At 39.4% G+C, this 21,000-nt stretch overlaps 1 protein-coding gene across 4 annotated transcripts in view; it reads right to left on the minus strand.

The window, feature by feature from the left end:
• Positions 1-3,453: 3,453 nt before the first annotated feature.
• Positions 3,454-21,000, minus strand: part of RABGEF1 (RAB guanine nucleotide exchange factor 1) — a 67,351-nt gene continuing 49,804 nt past the window's right edge. For 2 of the 4 annotated variants that reach the window (XM_036278864.1, XM_036278863.1), the window contains exons 5-9: positions 15,594-15,675; positions 14,561-14,693; positions 12,530-12,621; positions 7,999-8,255; positions 3,455-4,261 (exon numbers count right to left, since the gene is read on the minus strand). In XM_036278864.1, the coding sequence (XP_036134757.1) occupies positions 3,863-4,261; positions 7,999-8,255; positions 12,530-12,621; positions 14,561-14,693; positions 15,594-15,675 (963 nt within the window). In that variant the 3' untranslated portion in view covers positions 3,455-3,862. Of the gene's footprint in view, positions 4,262-7,998; positions 8,256-12,529; positions 12,622-14,560; positions 14,694-15,593; positions 15,676-21,000 lie in introns of all 4 variants that reach the window. The other 2 variants (XM_036278866.1, XM_036278865.1) reach the window with 2 other exon arrangements.

Genomic DNA, 21,000 nt, shown 5'->3' on the forward strand with positions numbered 1-21,000 from the left:
CCCTGGCTAGACTAGTCACAGGGAGCAGGGGAACCCAGAACCCATCCCATGGGGTAATAGGAGGCAAGACATTGTGTGAGCTGAGGCTCCGCCCCCCCACCCCTGCATGCTCCACTGTCCCATCAGATGTCACTTAAAAAACAAAATTCAGCCCTGGCCAGTTTGGCTCAGCGGTTAGAGCGTCGGCCTGCGGTCTGGAGAGACCTGGGTTTGGTTCCCGCTAAGGGCGCGTACTTCGGTTGCAAGTTTGTCCCCGGCCCTGGTTGGTCGTGCGGGTGGCAGCTACTCGATGTGTCTCTTCACGTCGACGTTTCTCTCTCTCTCTCCCTTTCTCTCTCTCCCTCCCACTCTATGTACAAAAAATGGAAAAATATCCTCGGGTGAGGATAAAAAAAAAAAAATTCAAAGATAAAATAAAAATTGCAAGATGGCAAAGACAAAACATTAAAGCCCAAACACAGGGACCTTCTGAGCATAGGACCCTGTGCAACCACAGAGGCCCTATGTATCTCTCCATTCTTTTCTTATTCAATTTTAAAAAATGTTTTTATTGATTTTTTAGAGAGAGAGGGATAGAAACATTGATGTGATAGAGAAACACTGACCAGCTGCCTCCTGCATGCCCCCTACTGGAGGTCGAGACTGCACCCAGGCATGTGCCCTGACTGGGAATGGAACTAGGACCTCTCAGTCCATGGGATGATGCTCATTCCACTGAGCCCCACCGACTGGGCATTCTTATTCAGTTCTTACATTTCCCAACGCTCTTGTTACTACTAGGTGATTTATATTTGTATCTATTGTGAGTAAATTTTCCCCATTTGCTGTCTAGTAATGAGATATAGAAAAGTCAATTTGTACAGTTACTTTGAATGGCTATTTTAACATTTAATTTAGTGGAATTTCACTACCAATTCTCTTAGGTTTTCTACATAGAAAAATCACCTACAAATAATAGCTATCACTTGAGCACTTAGCATTGCTAGGCAGTGTTCAAAGTCATTTAATCCTTACAACAACCCTTGAAGCATGTACTAGGATTGTCCCCACTTCACAGATGAGCTATGTGAAACATGACCTGCCCAAGGTCAAAGAGCTATCAGGTAAGTGGCAGAGTCAAAATTCAAAACCAAATTCAAGCTTTCTAGCTCAAGTTCATGTCCTCGACCATCAGGCTCTAATCACTCTATATTAGATTAACTCCCCACCCCACCACCACTTTATTGTTGCTTGAAGACTGAGTACTTTGGGTAAACCTTTCAGAACAGTACTAACTGTAGTGATAGCCAACATTCTTCTCTTGCTATTTTTTTAACCGATGTCTAATTTTTCAAAGTATGACAATGATGTCTGTGGCTTAAAAGGGAAAACTTTATTTATTTATTTATTTATTTTTAAATACTTACCCGAGGATATTTTTCTATTTATCTTCAGATGGAGTGGGAGGGAGGGAGAGGAAGAAAGGGAGAAACATCAATGTGAGAGGGACACATGGACTGGTTGACTCCCACATGACCCAACCAAGACCGGGGACAAACTGCAACCGAGGTACGTGTCCTTGACTGGAATGGAGCTCGTAACTCATTAGTCCACGGGCCAATGCTCTACCACTGAGACAAACCGGCCAGGGCAAGAGGGAAACCTTTTTAACATGAAAACATTAATAATGCATATTTTTCTAGGATAAAGAACCAAAAATCAATTGGGAAGAGGAATGGATCGTGAAACTTTATTGATAAGGACTTCTGTTACCAAGGTTTATTATAATCACATTTATAGTACATGGAATAACAATACTTTCTGGTCGAGAAAACAGAAACTCCAGCCATAGAATTGACGCTGACTTAAAAGAAGTATCAGCCTCTACCTAAGGCAAGAGTCCATATTTGAAGAATTCAACCAATATGATATATACAAAAAAAAGTCAATTCAACACATTGCTTTAAAGATAGGCAAAAAATCAGAAGAAGACTGCTTTAGTGGGAGGCTGATATGGACATTTTATTAAACAGACATAATGCACAGTGACTGAAAGAACTATATATTCCCAGAATTAAGAGTGTACATATCTGGATTAGCACCTAAAAAGTACATAGAAAATTAAAAAAGGTGTGTGGGCGGGTAAGCTTTCTATGAAAATCATTTGGGCCTGTGTTTCTAAGAGCAGATTCTAAGAGCAAGTTCTCATGGTACTTGATAGTAACTCACTACATTCCATCTGAACTTGGTGATTAGCTGACTCATGTCTCCAGTGCCTTATGACAAGATGTGTCAACGTGACGAATTTTATATGTAAATTTAAGAATAGAACATTTTATACTTACCCTAATTTTATTCCAATATTACTGCACTACAAATTTGTGGTACATTATTAGCAAGATACTGGGAAAGCAAAAGAAACTTTCTTTACTGCTTGTGTGATGTGCCCTTGTTTAAGAATAGGGCCCTGGGAATTACAATTTCACAGGTACACTGATAATCTGTAGAAATCACTGATGAGAAGGAGCAGCATAAATGGCACATTTAGGTTATGAAAAGTTCCATTAGACTTAGGAGTTCTGCACTGAGGGTGGTTGTAACCCTCACTGAAAGAGATTATCAGTTAACAGTATACTGTGCATTTAATACAATCTTCTTTGATCCCCTCAGATTAACCACCAGAACTCCCTTGATTACAGCATAAATCAGTGGTTCTTAACTGGGGGCAATTTTGCCCCTCTTCATGTAACATTTGGCAGTGTCTGAAGGTGATTTTTCACAACTGTGGGGGTGCTACTAGTGGGTACAGAGGCTAGGGATGTTGTAGCCCCACAACAGAAACCCCTCAGGCCCCATATGTCAATAGTACTGTGGCTGAGAAACCAAAAAAAAGGTTTATATGACATGTGTCTGGGCTGTCCATAAAGTCAAAAGTACACTATGGAGGCAAAAGGTCCCAGCAGCACTTTATAGCTCTGAGACTTCCCCATCAGCTCACCAGCAGAGCCCCGTTCATCCCCCTGCCCTTTGACCCAGAGCAGCTCTCCTTTAAATCAAGAGCTCAATAAATATCTGCTGACTGGACAGAGGAAAGAGGTGTGAGAAGCATGGTTCAAAGTCTTCAACTGGCTATACTAAACAGTGACTTTATATAACTTGAAATTACCCTGAACCTTAACAGTGTCATAGTCTCTGACTATACAGGACATCAAAGTCAGGGGTTCCATATTGTTAAAGACGGAGTCACCATTTTAAGGGGTTTGTCTAAACACTTCTACATTCACTTTAGTGGGGCAAACCAAATAATACGGTGTTAAAGACAAATAGTCAATATACCATTTTAAACTAAAAAAATAAATACATGAAATGCCATGCACAGCACACACCATTCCCTTATTTTTTTTTTTTTACATATTTACAATTTTATATACTTACTTATCAATATATCTTCTATCTTTACAATTATAAAATTATTTCAAATTATAGAATAGTGGTACCATTGAAGTCCCTTAAACATACAGTTTATAGCATTCATTTGCTTTGCCCTTTACGAGGCAATTATTTGCCCAGATCTAAACCACACTGACTACCACAAGAAAGCACACAGGAAAATTGTGGCGAGAAAAACAGACTTAGACAAAATTTTCACACAAGTCTTAAATGAATCTATTTTAGTAACTCAAATAAATAGTACTTTATTATTTACTAAACTTCCCCTGCCAGGAAAACAAAACAAAAGAAAAACAATCCCCACAAACTGTACCTATAAAAATGCCCTGGCATTTATAAGCAATTAAGTTATATTCTATATCTCAATCGGTGGACTGGAGTAAGGGCTAGCTACAATTTAGGCTTAAATAAATACTATCCATGTACATTTTTATCATCCTGCATAAACTTGAGGTTGCAATGGTGGAGGGAGTTTATCGTTTTCAACATTTTCAGAGTCAATAGCTGCTAAAGACTGATTTGGGGGTTTGATTTCAAGTGGACATTTCTCAACAATGTCTTGAACCTTTTTTGCAATTCCATCCGTCCAATCTATTAGATCTTTTTCAAGCTTCTTGGCTTCATTCATAATCCTTTCTTGTCGTTCATTCAATTGAGACAGGAGATCCAAGTTCTTATACATTTGCTTAACACCTAAACAAGCATCAGGAGACCAACTCTCAGATTCTTGCTTTCTGGGAGAAGTCTGGCCAGACATGTATCGATCAAAATCTTCCTGACTTAAATTCAAAGACTGAGCGTCTAACTTCTCAATGAAAGCCACGGCACAGCACTACAAAAAGAAGAGAATGTTATTTATTATAGTCATATGAGGAAAGCTACAAAAATTCAAATAGATTTTTAAAAATCCTTTTATTAGGGAAAACTTAAAACTGAAGCAAAAGTAGACAAAACAGTCCAATGAACCTCCACGGACTTCAGCTTCAAAAACTACCAACTCACAGCCAGTCATGTTTCATTTATGCTCTCATCTGAAACAATACATTTCTTCCTAAAAAACACACACACGATTAATCCAACTGCCAGCTTCCACAGAGCCTGCTGGAAACAGTTCTACTCAGGCAGTTCAAAGGTGCTAAGGTCTCGAACAGAGTGAAGTATCTGAGGAGGCGCCGTCAGCGCCGGTCTCACCCAGACTGCCACTGAGCGCCCTGCAGACAAAACCAACGACCCCTTGAAGTCGGAGGCTCTGCTCCCTGCCACGCTGCAGGGCAGAGGACTCACTGTTGTGGCCAGGAGCTCCAGGGCCAGGTATCTGGGGGGCACGCCTCATAAAACCATTGGTTTTGGGGTCTTGCCAGCTCCACAAGCCTACTTGGACATGGCCAGACACTGGGAGTATCCACAGGGACCAGTGTGGCACACATACCCCAGTCCTCAGAGAGTTATTTTAAATCACATGCTTAAAACCAGACAGCCGGAATTGTCACCTCTGTCACTTGACAGCCAAGAGTTGTGTGACCCTAGGAAAGTTATCTAAACTCTGCGAGGTTTCCACATGTGTAAAATGGGGAAAATCCCACCCAGGTTTATTGTGAGAATTAAACACCATAACACATGCAATGTGCTTAGCTCATAGGTCTGTCGTAAGCAATGAATAAATGGCAACGATTATTAGTACAGAAATGCTAGGAAAAACGCTCAGTGAAACAGACATCTGTGTTACACTTCTTTATATTGATTAAATTTTTCTAAACGGGGCATGCACTATTTTCACATTTTTAAAAAGCTATTTTTAAAAAAATCCTCACCCAAGGATATGTTTTTACTGATTTTCAGAGAGAGAGAGCAAAGGGTTGGAGTGGGGAGGAGAGAAACATTGATCGGTTGCCTTCCTTATGTGCCCTGACCAGGGATCGAACCTGCAACCATTTGGTGTACGAGATGACATTCTAACCAACTGAGCCACCCAACCAGGGCTAAAAAAAAAAGCCATTTTCACAAGAAACAGGGAAATGGGCAGCTCTCAGAATTTTTTCTGAGAAACTCACAGGATCCTACCTTATTACTTATAAAAAAGCAAATCATCTTTTAAAGAAATATTCAGCAAATCTATTACAATTGAGTCATCTGATGAGGATGTGCCCATTTGACCCTTCCACATGGGTTTGAACTGTGTGTGTGTAATTGCTGAAGCCCTTTACCTGGAGAGAGGAGGAATCTAAGATGATCCCAACATTCCTGGTTTAGGTGAAAGAATATATAATATTGCCACTAGTGGAAACTTTGGACAGCTGACTCCTAAACAATGTGAGGTTAGGGGCACCAACTGCCACAAAGTAAAAAATCCACATACAACTACTGACTCCCCCAAACTTAACTACTAATAGCCTACTTTTGACTGGACGCCTTACCAATAACATAAACAGTTGATTAATACATATTTTATATGTTATATATATTATATACTATATTCTTACAATACAGTATACCAGAGAAACAATGTTATTAAGAAAATCAGTCTTGGTCAGTTTGGCTTAGCAGTTAGAGTGTGGGCCCAATGACCAAAGGGTCGTGGGTTTGATTCCCAGTCAAGGGCATGTACCTGGATTGCAGGGTCAATCTCTGGCCCCAGTCAGGGTTGTGTGGGAGGAAACCAATTGATGTGTATCTCTCACATGGATGTTTCTCTCTCTCTGCCCCCCTTCCTTCCTTCTACTCTATCTAAAAGTCAATGGAAAGATATCCTCAGGTAAGGATTAACAAATAAAACAAAAGAGAGAAAATCATAAGAAAGAGAAAACACAGTTACAGTATTTATTGAAAAAATCTGCATATAACTGGACTCATGCAGTTCAAACCCATATTGTTCAAGGATCAACTGTATACAGAAAAGAAAAAAAAAGGGAAGCACTTTCAGTTTTGAACAAATTAAATGTAAGGCACAACAAATAGCTGGAAGTTGAGCTCAGCATGAGGTCAAAACAGGTGACATAAACCTTTGGGTCACCACTGTACCAGAGACCAGCAGAGCTGTGACCAGAGGAGACAGCTAGGGAGAGAGATGCAAGGACAGAAGCCCAGGGAGTGACACAACTCAAGAGGCAGTAGAGGATACAAAGCCTAAAGGGACAAGAAGGGGTGGAATTGTGGAAGCCAAGAGATGTAAGTTCCAGAACAAAGGAGCCATCAAGAGTGTTAAAGACGTAAGATGGGGACTGAGGGTTCCCCATGGGGTTTGGCAACTGGCAGATTTTTTACTTTTGCCAGAACAGTTTCACTGGAGAAGTAAAGACAGAAGCTGACTGAGTCGGGCAAGAAAAGAATGAAGAAGGTACAAACATAGTGAAGGCTGTAGGTCAAGGTGCCAGGAAGCTGCAGAGTGTAGGTAAACCAGCAGCCTCCATTTTTAACTGGGGTCCCTCAAACACGTCCTGGTCTTGCTTCATGTCCCTACTACCATGTGGCTCCATCTCCATACTTCTCGGGATTTCCGGATTATCGAATCCTCTCTAGATAACAACTCACTCTAAAAGGCTCTCACTTATGTTAAGAAACAGTGCTCCAGATAATGGAGCAGGTATCATTTTGAAAACGTATTCCCAAACCCCTCCACCGCAAACCACACTGCCCGAATGCGGCACTGCAGTAACAAATGGGGCACACGTGGCTGAAGGTGATGTGTAACCAGGGCAGGTCCCAGTTTTGAGGGACCTGAAGCTTACATATTTTTGGGAATCCACTTAAAGAAAAAAAAAAAAGGACAAATACAAAGTCAGGTACAAAAGTGAATAGATACTTAAGATGTAAAAATAAATCACAACAAATTTCTGGAGTCTTGGAGGTTCAAGTACCTGCCTTTTTAGACAATTTACCAGAAACAATTCCTTATGTACCTTGGCTTCCTCTCCCTGTCTATTACCCTGTGCAACTTCCAGCACAGGTGTCTGAGGCTCAAATTCATAGGCTTGACAGTAAATCTAGTCTAAACGAACAAGCAGAAGTTTGGTAGTCAGTAAAAGGAAGCATTTGGCTTTATAACTTAGATACATATATCTTCAATATTGTCTTGCTGAGAAGCAATAACCATTGTAGCAAAACAATAGTTGAAAATCATTTCACATCCTCTAAACTGATCCTTTCTTAAAATACCTCAGTATTCAGTTCTAAGTGGTAACTTGTAGAAATAAAACAAAAAATAAATCTTAAGTCTTTTAATAAAGGAATCTAAATCCAGGATCTGACTTACTCATGGTTGAAACAACCCACCTAACTGAATGGCTCTTATGCCCAGGACCCTGGGGAGAGATGGCCAACAGCAGCAGACACCTCAACGTGGCTATCATGTTTCCCATACAAGTGCCATAGTCTGTAGTCAAGTACTGGTAGCTGGGGTGTTTGCATGACCTGGTCACGTGTGTTCTGTGACACCAAGCAAGCATCTGTAATTATGCTGACTCAAAAAACTCAGGAGCATTAACCTGTCACAGGCCAGGGAGTGACCCACCATATTCCTAAAATAAATACCTTCATGGTTCTTCTCCAGACACCAAGAATTCAAGTACTCACCAGATTGGTGAAATAGTAGCCATCCTCTCCAGTCATCAACCGGCTTGGGTTGCAGAAGCGGGTGATATACTGAATGTTAGACTGAAGGCGTGGGGGGTTACCCTTCAAAACAATGTAGATGAGTGTGGGTAAAAAGTCGTCGGCTGAAGCTGGCTCGTTCTTTGTGATCTTGATGGCATTGAAGATGTGCTTGCTGCACTTGGTGATGCAGGCCAGCTTGTCTCTAGGCACACGCTTCGAGTCCATTTCAATAATATCTAGAAAACAGAAAACACACTGCTTCCAATGAGAAAATAATTACATTAAAAAAGCATTAGGATAATCACTTTTTCCTATTTGCAGCAGTAACCTTGCTAATTCCTTCTCCACCAGTTAACTTAGTGTATAAAAAACTTAGATGGCACAAATAGTAATACCAGCACATCCTTACAGAATGTGGGGCCATGAGCCAGGCACTACACAGTATGCTCTACAAGCACATGTGTTTCATTCTCAGATGATGCGAGGGATACTATTATTATTTCAAGAACTGAGGTTCAGAAAAGTTCAATGATTTGCCCAAGATCACACAGATAGCAAGTAACAGAGGGGGGATTTGAAAGCAAGTCTATCTGACTCTAAAGCCCATTCGTTTAATCATGATATCAAACTACTTATGAGTTCCACTGAGAAATAAGAGTCTTTTTTATTGCTTCTTAATACATTGTAAAACTCAGTTTAGAAATCTTCAATTTGTATACTGCTGTTTAGCAACATGGTTGGCGACTATACAAAGCACCTCGTACTGGATAGCACACTACAGCTGCTGAAACCCATCACACAGAGGTCCACAGTGGCCAATCCTCATAGCTTGCAAATCTCCACTAGCCACGAACATCTATAGAAACTTAACAACACTTATAACCTGCTGGTTAGCAGAGGAGACAAAACAAGGGTGTAAGTTTGATCTCATAAACTTTTTATTTCTTAGAAAAAAATAATTTCACTGCCCTTCACTGCCACTAAGTCCAACTGGTGGGCTCTTCTATGCACACACCCTTTGTCACAAGGACTAGGAGGTGGTGAGGAAAAGTTAGGTACGAAGTCAGAACAACGCAAGCGTAGGGAGGGACGTGCCTTTGGATGCACACATATGCTTGCCATCTGGAATTCTGTCAAAGAAAATAGCCGAGGCAGCTGAATTTGACAGCAGTTCTCGCCACAAGCAGGAATAAGTTTCAGATTTAGGTGACAGGGTGGTACTCTCAGCTCCTATGGGGTAAGCTACGTGAGGGACCCTCACAGGACCACCAGACATGTGTGGCGGACACAGACACTAGACAGTGCAGAGGCCTTATTTTAACTTACCAATGCTTTTTGTTCCCTCTACTTATATACCTATATTGTGAATTATATAATCTTCACTTATTTTATTATTTGTTCCTTTAAATTTTTATTCTGGATTATAATTATTATTACTATGCCTCAGTCTATTTTCCTTTTTCTGTTTAAACATAGCTTATTACAAAAAAGATATTGGGGAAGATTTTTTTTTTTTAGCATTTTTTCCACATTCATTTATCCTATTTAGCCTTTACTGATGATTTTTATTCTCTATTTTAAACATTTAACCATTTTCTCATTAATCATATTTTATTTATTATTTTTAATCTTCACCCAAGGACATTTTTTCATTTTTTGTTCAGATAGAGTGGGGGGGGGGGGACATCGACGCTAAAGGGACATATCGAATGGCTGCCACCCACATGACCCAACCAGGGCCGGGGACAAACTGCAACCGAGGTACATGCCCTTAGCGGGAACCGAACCCGGGTCTCTCTGGACCATAGGCTGACACTCTAACTGCTGAGCCAAACCGACCAGGGCTCATAAATCATATTTTAAAGTAAGTAAAAAATGAGTTATTTTTTATCTGGAGGCATGTGTAGCCGCCACTGCCAAGGGGCAGGGCCAGGACTGTAAAGAAGAGAATATAAAGGGAAAAAAACAAAATCCAAGGGATTTCTCCCACATTCTTCATCCTGCAGCCACCCCTCCACCCCCTTCTTAAGCATCCTTCGGCCTGAAAGAAGTTTTTCTGTGGGAACTCTTTTGGACCCCACACCCCAACATGCAGTTCCATGATTTGCACTGTCCTGAAGTCTAAACTAGAAAATGTGGGAAGAAAAACAAACAAAACAGGAAACTCACCTTGTATTATTGTTCATCTAATAGTGATTTCCCTCCCCAATCTGCCTGCTACTATTTACTTTTCCAAGTTCTCAGACAATTGCTTTGGATCTTCTGCCCCCGACTTTTACTTTGAATCAGTAGGAAAGATAGGGCTGAGTGCAGATGTCTAGACTTATTTTTAATGGAGTTTTGAAATAAAGTAGTCTGTACTTCTAGGTTATGTTTTCTCAACCTGGGCACCATTGACATTTGGGCTGGAAAATTCCATGTTGTGGGAACTGTCCTGTGCACTCACTGCAGGATGTTTGGTAGTATCCCTGGCTCCACCCACTAGATGCCAGAAGTGAACTAAACCAGAGAATGCCTCAAAACTGACAGTGCTGATTAGCAGTACATGGATGACTTGGAGAAATTTAACTGATATCTCCATATTTATTATATATATATATATATATATATATATATATATATATATATATAAAAGATGATTATTATAGACTGTCCTCGGTAAATACTCCTGTACTTAGGTTGACAATTTTAGATTAGGAAGAAAGTGATCATATAACCTTTATCTTCACAGAGGCAGAATATGTCTGCATTTGGATTGGCAAAATGTCGGGGCTAAAATAAGAAAGAGTAAGAATGTGTTCACAATTTTGTGGTTGAATCTTTACCATCAAAAGATCTCTTAAAACTCCATCTCAGGTGCCTGGAGAGAAAAGTTTTACCTCTCAAATTCTAACAAACTGCTGATGTACTAAAATCCTCTTTTTTGTTCTCTTTTAAAGTAAGCAACAGTTGGGTACTTGTAGTTTCTGGTTTTGCAAGGTCTGCCCTGTGGCTTTTCAGAAAAGAGTTCTCAACATAAATTCCTACAGCGTAGTTTAAACATAAACCAGTTGGTCTTGAACTAGGTAAAAGTCTAAAAGGCTTTTGAGAGGCTGTCACCTTCAAGCTCCTACAATGTTCCCTGAGCAAAAGGTAGGGGTAGGGGTGGGCCCTGACCCAAAGAACTCAATTCCTTGGACCTGTGACATAGCCTAGCAGAAAAACTTGAATGACAAAGACGATACTATTTAGCTACGCTAATTAGACTCTCCATGGGGAATTAAAGACAACAATTCATTTAACAACAGGAGATGAAATGCAAAGATATACAAAGAACAGCAGAACCTGAGAAAGTGGAAAAGGATCATATTAACAGCAGATAACACAATCTCTAGAGAAGGCTTGACACTGTTTCTGTGATAGTCCTGCCTCCCTTCCAACCCTCGTAATATCTGAAGCCAACCCGCATCTCTTTTGTTAGTTGAGTGAATCTCTGGTTCTTAAAACCAAAAGAGCCTACTTAAATGCACTTAAACACTACCACTATCAGCTGGCCCACTTTCCTTCCCACTAGAATTTAATTAACAATCTCTAAATGAGCAAGTCTTTCCAACTCTTTTCCTTAATTAAGGAGAAGCTGGCCAAGGTTAAACATCTTCTCCATCAGGAGTTTTGTTTCTTTTTTGTTTTTTAAATGTTTGTGTTGTGTTTCTGCTGGGTTTCTCCTATGAATAAGAAAGAGAAACCTTATTAGGTGCCCGGACCTGTCCAGAACGGCAGAGCCACATCAGTTGCGGGCACTTCATATACTTCCTGAATAAACCAGAAAACGAATTCAAAGCATATCTCTGATTAACAACCAATTAGAAGCATCATTTTAATATGTAACTCTAGTTTGGGGATTACCTTGCCTCACCAATTCCATCCCTCTCTCCAAACTTACTTTGAGTGCAACTCAAATGCAACGGAGTTTTAAGAAATTTACCCTAGTTGTATTTGATCTTAGTTTAGTTCAGTATCCAAGAAATAAAAGAGACCTGGGTCATGGAAAGTGAAGGGGTAAGTAGTTTACCTGCTAATTAGAATGCTTTAAATTCATAAAACGAACACTCTTGCAAATCACTTTTACCACATTCCAATATATCTTTGGCAGTCTGCCTTTTAGAAATACTTTACTGATGTCCTGGCCGGTTGTGCTCAGTGGTTAGAGCGTCAGCCTGCGGACCAGAGTCCCAGGTTCGGTTCCCGCTGAGGGCACATGCCTCGGTTGTAGTTTGTCCCCAGCCCCAGTTGGGGTTGTGCAGGTTGTTGCACTCACATTGATGTTTCTCTCTCTCTTCCCCCTACTCTCCCTCCCGCTCTATCTGAAGATAAATACAAAAATGTCCTCTGGTGAGGATTAAAAAAAAATTAAAAAAGAAATACTTTACTGTCATTTTACTCACTGAAATAAGTATGGATGTATAAAATATGTTAACTTCAAGGGAAAAACATACAAATATAAAAAAATATAGATAAAATGTTCACTGACCTGTAATTGCTTTCACCACCATATCAGACACTTCTGGAATTTCTTCGTTCACAGGGACGAAAAGCATCTGAGGTGTAACCCAGTGCAGGGCTCTACGAGAGAAAGACAGTAAAAACAGAGTTCAAAGAAAAGGCTGTAGTCATTTATCTTGTCATTGACGTCAGTTACAGGAAAATAAGGGACACCACTGACTAATCAGGCAACTCTAGGCCCAAGCACACCACCCCTGCACAGATCAGAAGCTCAGCTGACGTGTCAAAGCAACTAGAATTCTAAAGTGAGTCTTCTCTTCTGCCCTTATTACAAGAAAAGCATAAGACAATTTTATGGACTGTAATGAGATTATACTAAGCCTAAAGTACTAGATACTTGAGAATGAAGATTTGAGAAGAAACTGCTGCTCTGTCCTCACTGTCCACCACCATTAACGCCCTTGTAGGCTCTGCCCTCAACTTCTGAAGCACACCAGAGCTTGCACAAGAGATCAAGCATGTGTCACTTCAACCTGAATCACTGCGTTCCCCAGTCACGTTAACGTCACTTCTGAGATTCTGCTGTCTATGCTCACCACTTGCCTGATTAATGCTCTTACTCTGAATCTCAGTCCAAAGCCCTAGATGTCACCTCTGGTCTATCTTCTATCTTCCCAAGATCAACTTCTCATTTCTGGTGTGACAACAGAAAGTACTGATCTACAATCACCAACCCCATTGTTTGTGAACTCCATTAGAAATTCCTTGGCTCCTCTCCTCCAGAAACACCTCGTCATGTTCAGTCTTTGCGTGGTTCCCCCAAATTTGACAGCCCATTTTCTGTTTCACTGCCACTGGAATGCAGAGCACTGAGGCTCACTCTGCCTGCCATGAAAGATTGGGTGCTCTACCAGGTATTATCTACCCACTGCTGTGGAAAGATGTGATTGGAGGGATGGCTGAAAAATGAGCACCCCTTGTAGAGATGAGGAAAAATGACACCCATCGCCTTGATATGGTTATTTACAGCTTCCTGCCTGACAAGACAGTTAATACCATTAAATGAGAAAATAATAAAATTTCCTCCTTAGAAAACCTGGAGATTTTAAACAATCTGAAACATCAAAAATGGTTCTTACCTAAAGCTGCTTGGAGTCAGATGGATAAGCAAGATGGTGACTTGAGCTCTTTCCTCCTAACAGTGTACCATATTCCTGTTCTTTCTCACACCACAAAGAAGCTTATATGCTAAGGATGGTAGGTACCTTAGTTGTTACCTGCTCTCAAGGTCTGAAATTCAAATGCCCTGTTTTCCCACAAGGTGTTCTTCCAACAGATGGTAGTTAATATAGTAGTAAATTAAGTCCCTCCTTATACAGTTTCACTTTCTACAGTTTCAGTTACCCATAGTCAACTGTGATGCAAAAATACTAAGTGCAAAATTCCAGAAATAAATAATTCATAAGTTTTAAACTGCTGTTTGGAGTAGTGTGACAAAACCCCGTGCTGTCCTACCCAAGACGTGAATCATCCCTTTGTCCAGCATATCCACACTCATACTCTACCTGTCCATTAGTCCCTTGGGACAGTCACTTCATGGCCACCTCAGTTCTGAGACTGACTGTCATGGCATCGCAGTGCTATTGTTCAAGTCAGCCTCGTTTTACTTAATAATGGCCCCAATGCACAAGAGCAGTGACGCTGGCAATTCGAAATGCCAAAGAGAAGTCGTATAGTGCTTCCTTTAAGTGAAAAGGTGGCAGTTCTCAATTTAGTAAGATACACTGAGAGAGAAAGACCACATTCACATCACTTTTATTACAGTACATTGTTATAGTTGTTCTATTTTATTAGTTATTGTTGTTAATTTCTTATGTGCCTAATTTATAAATTAAACTTTATCACTGATATATGTATTTGGAGGAAAAAGTATATATAGGGTTTGGTACTATCTGCAGTTTCCAGCATCCACTTGAGGTCTTGAAACAAACATCCTGCAGATAAGGGGGGGGGGGGGGGGAGCTACTATACAACAAGACAAAGCAAAACAATCAAATACCTGATCCTCTTTTGAATAGCAAGATCTTTCTTCTCATCATCAGTAGTTTCTGGACAGAACACATACTTATAGAGACGAGTCATTATGTACTTCTCAACCTGATCCATTATCTTCTCAACTCTTTCCGGAGCAACTGAAATATCCAAATAAATATAAACACTCAAAATGAGGATGGACATTTAAAATTAAGAGTACTTTCTATATAGCAGAAAACTAATTTGCTAAAAATATATTAAACACATCCAAAGAGAAAAGTATAAAATGTTACATTGAAAAATACCTTTTAAAAATTACCTCACCTTTGGGAATGCCTTTTGCAGAATCTCCACTCCTAACTTAAGCTGTTTTGGCAAGACCTAACAGGTGGCAGGTCTTCCTAACACCCAGTAGGAAGACTCAGCAAGGGTCACTCTCTATTGCAACATTAGAAAAGCACTTGAAATTCCCAAGACTAATGAATGCTAGCAAGACTCACTCTTTCACTTTTCTGAGGTTTACTATAAAATCTTAGAAATCTCTTCAAAGTATATATATATGGGGTAGATTTCTCAGATATACATGTATGCTAAGTACATCCTAAAATCTAAAATCAATGGAAGTCAAATTCAAGAAGAATCCCTAAAAACCTAGAGTGCTAAATCAGTGGTTCTTAAATTTTTTTTCCTGCCTCAACCCATAATGAATACATAATCATGGACAAATAACTCACCAAGATGGTAATTCCAAAATGGGGGATTCATTTAGAAGTCTCCCAAAGAGTTTTAATTGACTCTGCCCCAACCCCTAATGAAGTTATTAAACACTGCTCAAATTATCCAATTGCTCTGATTATCTTGGAATAATATACATGGTGGTATTCAAAGGCAATGCTAAGTATAAGACCAGCTAGCAAAATGTTGGAGTAGTTTATAGGATAGAGTGGGCACACCAGCTAGGCCTTCAGAGAAAGAGAGAAACTGCTAAGAGACTCAGCAGTCTGGCCCTGTCCAACTACCAGCAATCCCTCACTTTGGGCCGGCTCACAGAGTATTACCTTTTCCACGAGTCTGCATTCTTTCAGTCACATTCTGGTAAAAATCCTGAGTACACTCTGACTGTTCCTCAATGCTTAAATCCTGAAACAAAAGGACAAACAGGCTGCTTGGTAGCTGAAGAAATAACAAAAGTAAAGCTTTAAATTTTATGAAGTCTCCAAAACCTACTCCTTAAACTGATACTAATCTCAAAAGTACTTAATAATTATATTCACTCTGCAGGGGGGGAAAAAAGCCTATTCATAAATATTAATTACAACACTCCATGACCTCTCATTTCTTTTTACTTAAATGAGTATAATGCATATTTTGACAATTTACATGTTTATGTACATTTCTATTCATCAAATCTACTTAACTATTTTTGATGTCTTTATAATATCCATTGTATTAACCAATATTTCAAACCATCCTCTACCACTGTGCATTTTGGTTCCTTCCCTTTTTCTACTATTATGTATTATAGCTGTAAACACTTATGTGAAAACTGTTTCTTTTGGGTTCTTTGTGATATATTTTCAAAAGTAGCATTAATAGTTTCTGAGTATGAACAACTTTATAGCTTTGAGTATCTATTGCTAGATACAATCCTCAGGAACTGCAATGTACAGTCATTAGCAAGTAATGTGTGCTTATTTCTCCATGGCACCTTACAACACTATGGGCTTTATAATTTTTATTTGGTTTTACTGATTTTATGTGCAAATACATATATTTATGTCCCACTTTCTTTCAAAGAATATTTGAAGTCTACATAAAAGTCGACATAGCTCAGCACAATAAACTAGAAGGTAATAAAAAAAAAAACATGGAGAGAAACAGAAAGTAGAGCCAGGAATGAAAACACAAAAATATATTCCTGCAGGATACAAAACTTAGTCAACAGTCAATCCATAAACCTGTCTCTAACTAAACTTTCTAGCAATCATCACTAAGATGAAAACAGTCACATACTTAAGAGTCTAAAATATAAAAGCAACATTTTTTTAAAAATGTGTTTTTATTGATTTTTTAGAGAGAGGATGGGAAAGAGAGTCTAGAAACATTGATGTGAGAGAGAAAACATCGATCATCTGCCTCTTACACACACCCCTTAGTGGGGTTTGAGCCTTCAACTTGGGTCTGTGCCCTGACTGGGAATTGAACCAGGACCTCTCAGTCCCTGGGACAATGCTCAATCCACTGAGCCACACTACCTGGGCAAAGCAACCTTATTCTTTAAGTGAAATCCTGACACCAAAATCAGAAACTTCTCCCAAGGATTCCCATAATAATGCCATTGTAGAAAGGCAAATTCCATAGGACTGTTTCTCATAGACTGCCTCTGCACAGGCCAATGAAAATACCACCAACGGCTGACAAAGTCCAGGTAAAGTATGCGATCCTGACACTCGACTTAATTCAGAAAGGATGTCCTGGTGTCAGGGGCAGTGACCAAACCTTGCCTTATTATCTGCCCTTACAATGTCTCTCCCTACCATCCTTCCCTGGTTTGGGCCTTTGTTACCTCTCACCTGTTTAGCTGCTCTCCCCACCTTTCATCTTTGACTTTTCAATCCATCTTTAATACACCCCAGTCCAACTGCTGATGTTAGATTGTGCCTCACATCTCCAACGGTTGTCCATCAGACGCATGCTATTTTCCAAAGCCATCCAAGAAAGTCCCCAATAGTTATGGCCTTTAGGCTCAGTTCATACCTTTTCTCCTCTAAGAAGCTCTTGTTCCCTTAGTCAAAAAAACCTTGTAGGGCCCAACCGGTGTGACTCACTGGTTGAGGATCAACCCATGTACCAGGAGGTTGCTGGTTCCCAGTAAGGGCACATGCCCAGGTTGTAGGTCCAATCCCCAGTGGGGGGCATGCAGGAAGCGGTCAACTGATGTTCTCTCTCATTGCTGTTTTATCTCTCCCTCTCCCTTCCTCTCTAAAATTAATTTTAAAAAATATTTAAAAAGAAAACAAACAAACAAAAAAACCTTGTAGGGCTCAAAGCACTTACAGCACTCTATGACCACCCTGACAACAGGTCTTGTTACTGTCTTGATTTGTTATTTATAGAAGAGCCATTTGGTTGAATTAGAATTCTCTAGTAAGGACTAGGTATTACCCTTAGTAAATTTTATACATTTTGTAATGTTAAGCTTTTATTTATATTCACCACAATTTCCCAGTTTCCTTCCACTTTATCTGACTTTAATTTTTCATTGCACAGATGTAAAAGGTAATTAGCATTCAACATTTTACCAGGGTTTTTAAAACAAGTTTTGAAATAAATATCCTAACCTACTTTCTTCTAAGTTTTTTCATGTTTAGCTTTATATAAGACCTTAAATAATTTGTATACAAGCTTCCTGTCTTTTTCAGCAGCAATTAGTAAAAACCAAGCTTGTTCTCCTTTGTTTTCCAGTTGTCACATAATTTGCTCCTGAGAAACAACTTATTTCTGGAATCTGGTTTATTTCACTCCTCTATATAGTATTTATACTTTAACATCAAAATCAAATATAGTTGTGGAGGCTTAAACTTGTGATGTTTAAATATCATAATTTTTCCATTTGTTCTGCATTTTGATTCTGAAAAGAAAGCTGGATTTGCCCATTTCTTATTTTTTATAATAAGTTTTAAATGTCACATAAAGTTGTTGATTACTTTTGGAATATATTTTGAAGTTTGCTAAATTTAGAAATTCCCTCTCCAAAATCCTTACACCCAAAGATTATATGGTATATTTGCTCCCTTGTTTTTCTAGAATAAACAATACGACATTGTAATTTAAATGATATTTTAAGTGTTCATATTAACCAAAGTGTTCATATTAAGCAAAGTATTTGTAAATTTATTTTTCTCAGCTAGATCTCAGATCCAATCATTAGTCTTTTAATTTGTTGAATAAACCTCTAATTTCTATATTAGATTGTTATTAATATTTAATCTTATTTCTTGCTACTTGTTTTTTTTATCCTCACTCGAGGACACTTTTGCATTTATCTTCAGATAGAGCGGGAGGAAGAGAGAGAAACATCGACGTGAGAGAGACACAATGAGTGGTCGCCACACACACGACCCAATTGGCGCCGGGGACAAACTGCAACCCAGGTGCGTGCCCCTAGTGGGAACTGAACCTGGGACTCTCTGGTCTGCGGGCCAACACTCTAACTGCTGAGCCAAACCAGCCAGGGTGCTATTTGTCTTTAAAATGACTATTTTTAAAGAATGTGCTAGGCTTTTTATCACTGGCATGTTGTATTGTAACTGAATTCTGGGGACTTTATTTTGCCATGTTGCTTAACTTATACCTCTATTAGTATTGTTTCCTTTGGATTTTCCTGATACAATTTTTTCCCTTAATTTCCTGAAAATTATATTTATATCTATCTAAAAATATTTATTGCATGATTAGAATTGCCATACACTGTAGAAACAATAATATAAAAGATTAATAAAATGCTCAGAGAGCATTCAGCTTAAATGGGAAGACAATGCAAATAATTATCTCCTTCTGTGATAAATATAAGACAGAAAGATAAAGTATCATGCAACATACAGTAAATCTCTCACTTTTTCTTATTCCATCTATCTTCAATGATCATCTCAAAATAGGTGTGGTGGTACTAATACCATTGTAACAACCTAGCTATTAAATAATAGGAAAGGAGCAAAGGGGAGACCAGATAATATAGGCATGTCGTTTGTGCAGCTTTGCCAGGAAGCTGCAGTTGAACATTCTCCAGGTCTGTTCCCCACAGATTGATGGGGAAAGGAACTGGACAATAGATGCATGCCCAGTAAGGTCTGGGTGACATGGGAAGCTGCTTGCCTGTCAATCACACGTGGGAACAAATCATTGGCCAGGATTGGCATAGCCACTGCAAGCACAGGAAGATTTGATAAACTCCTGAACAAAGGAGTTTTGCCTTCTTGCTCTCTCCTGTTGCTACCAGGAGACTCCTGGCTTTCAGGGCTCTCATACTCTGCACTTGCCCACATGGCCCACAGCCCTGTGGACCCCACACACAATGGACTAATGGACTAACGGACTAATGGGCTGTGATTAGCCTGAAGCTATGCTGGACTTAACTCTACCATGGAATGGAAACTTTGGACACTGGCTTTACTTACAGTTTTGCTGAATCCATAATTGCATATTTTCCAAGACTGGTTTAAGGGAAATGGGACTTTGCAAACCAAGGGATATAACTTCACACAAATAAAGCTTTTTACCACATCTCATCCTCCCCTGGGGGCCTCCAGAAATGTTTATGCCAATGGTGCCCCAAGAACCCCACTCCCACTAGCAATGGAGAAAGGCAATCCATGCAATTCTCTAGTAACAGTAGTTAAGTATTTTTGTTTCACACTAACACCTACATGACACAGTAGTGATGGTCATGAGAAAGGTTGTCTCCTTCATGCTCTGTTGTGTAAACCTAAACAGACCCACCTTTGTACAAAATCAATCTCCAGACAAATATATCCATGGACTGAACAATTTTAGGCCCACTAAAAACATTTCTTCAGAGAACTAGTTTTAATACTATGCCTAGACTTCCATGTGGATGGTCACAGCAGTAGCTACTTGAAGAACATGTCCATAAGAACATGCTCATAAATTCTAGATATCAAATGATTCGTTTTCTCATTCTTATTTTAAATCATTGTATAAATCTCAAACCCTTCCAATAAGCAAACTAGATTTAAATAAACAAAAGATTAACTACCATTATAGAGTTTGAGATGAAACTTTTTCACTATTAAATTTATTAATCTAATTGTGTTTTTAATATGGGGGGAGCCTTACTTAACATTTTCTTTTTTTTTAATCCTCACCCGAGAGAGACACATCGACTGGTTCTCCCGCACAACCCTACCAGGGCTAGGGACCAACCACAACTGAGGTACATGCCCTTGACCGGAATTGAACTTGCAACTCACTGGTCTGTGGGCCAATGTTCTAACCATTGAGCCAAACCAGCCAGAGTTTACTTAAAATTTTAATTGTGATATTTTAATTTTCCTTTATGATGTTATAATATTACTTGTTCTTTTACTTACATACTTTCTGCAACTTATCTATTCTTTTCATCCACTTAGGTGCTCACTTTTCATTTACACCAAATCTTAACACTTAGAACAAACTACATTCATTCTTATGATTATCACTAGTATTCACTTTTTGTTGTTGTTGCTAATCCTCACCCGAGGATATTTTTTCCATTGATTTTTAGAGGGAGGGGAGGGAGGGCGGAGAGAAACATCAATGTGAAAGAGACACACAGATTGGTTGCCTCCCAAACATACCCCAGCTGGGGTCAGAGACCAAACCTACAACCCAAGTACATGCCCTTTACCAGGAACTGAACCTGCAACCCTATGGTGCATGGGCTGGTGCTATGACCACTGAGCACAC

Source organism: Molossus molossus, unplaced genomic scaffold, assembly GCF_014108415.1.
Source record: "Molossus molossus isolate mMolMol1 unplaced genomic scaffold, mMolMol1.p scaffold_m16_p_3, whole genome shotgun sequence".
Classification (NCBI taxonomy): Eukaryota; Metazoa; Chordata; class Mammalia; order Chiroptera; family Molossidae; genus Molossus; species Molossus molossus.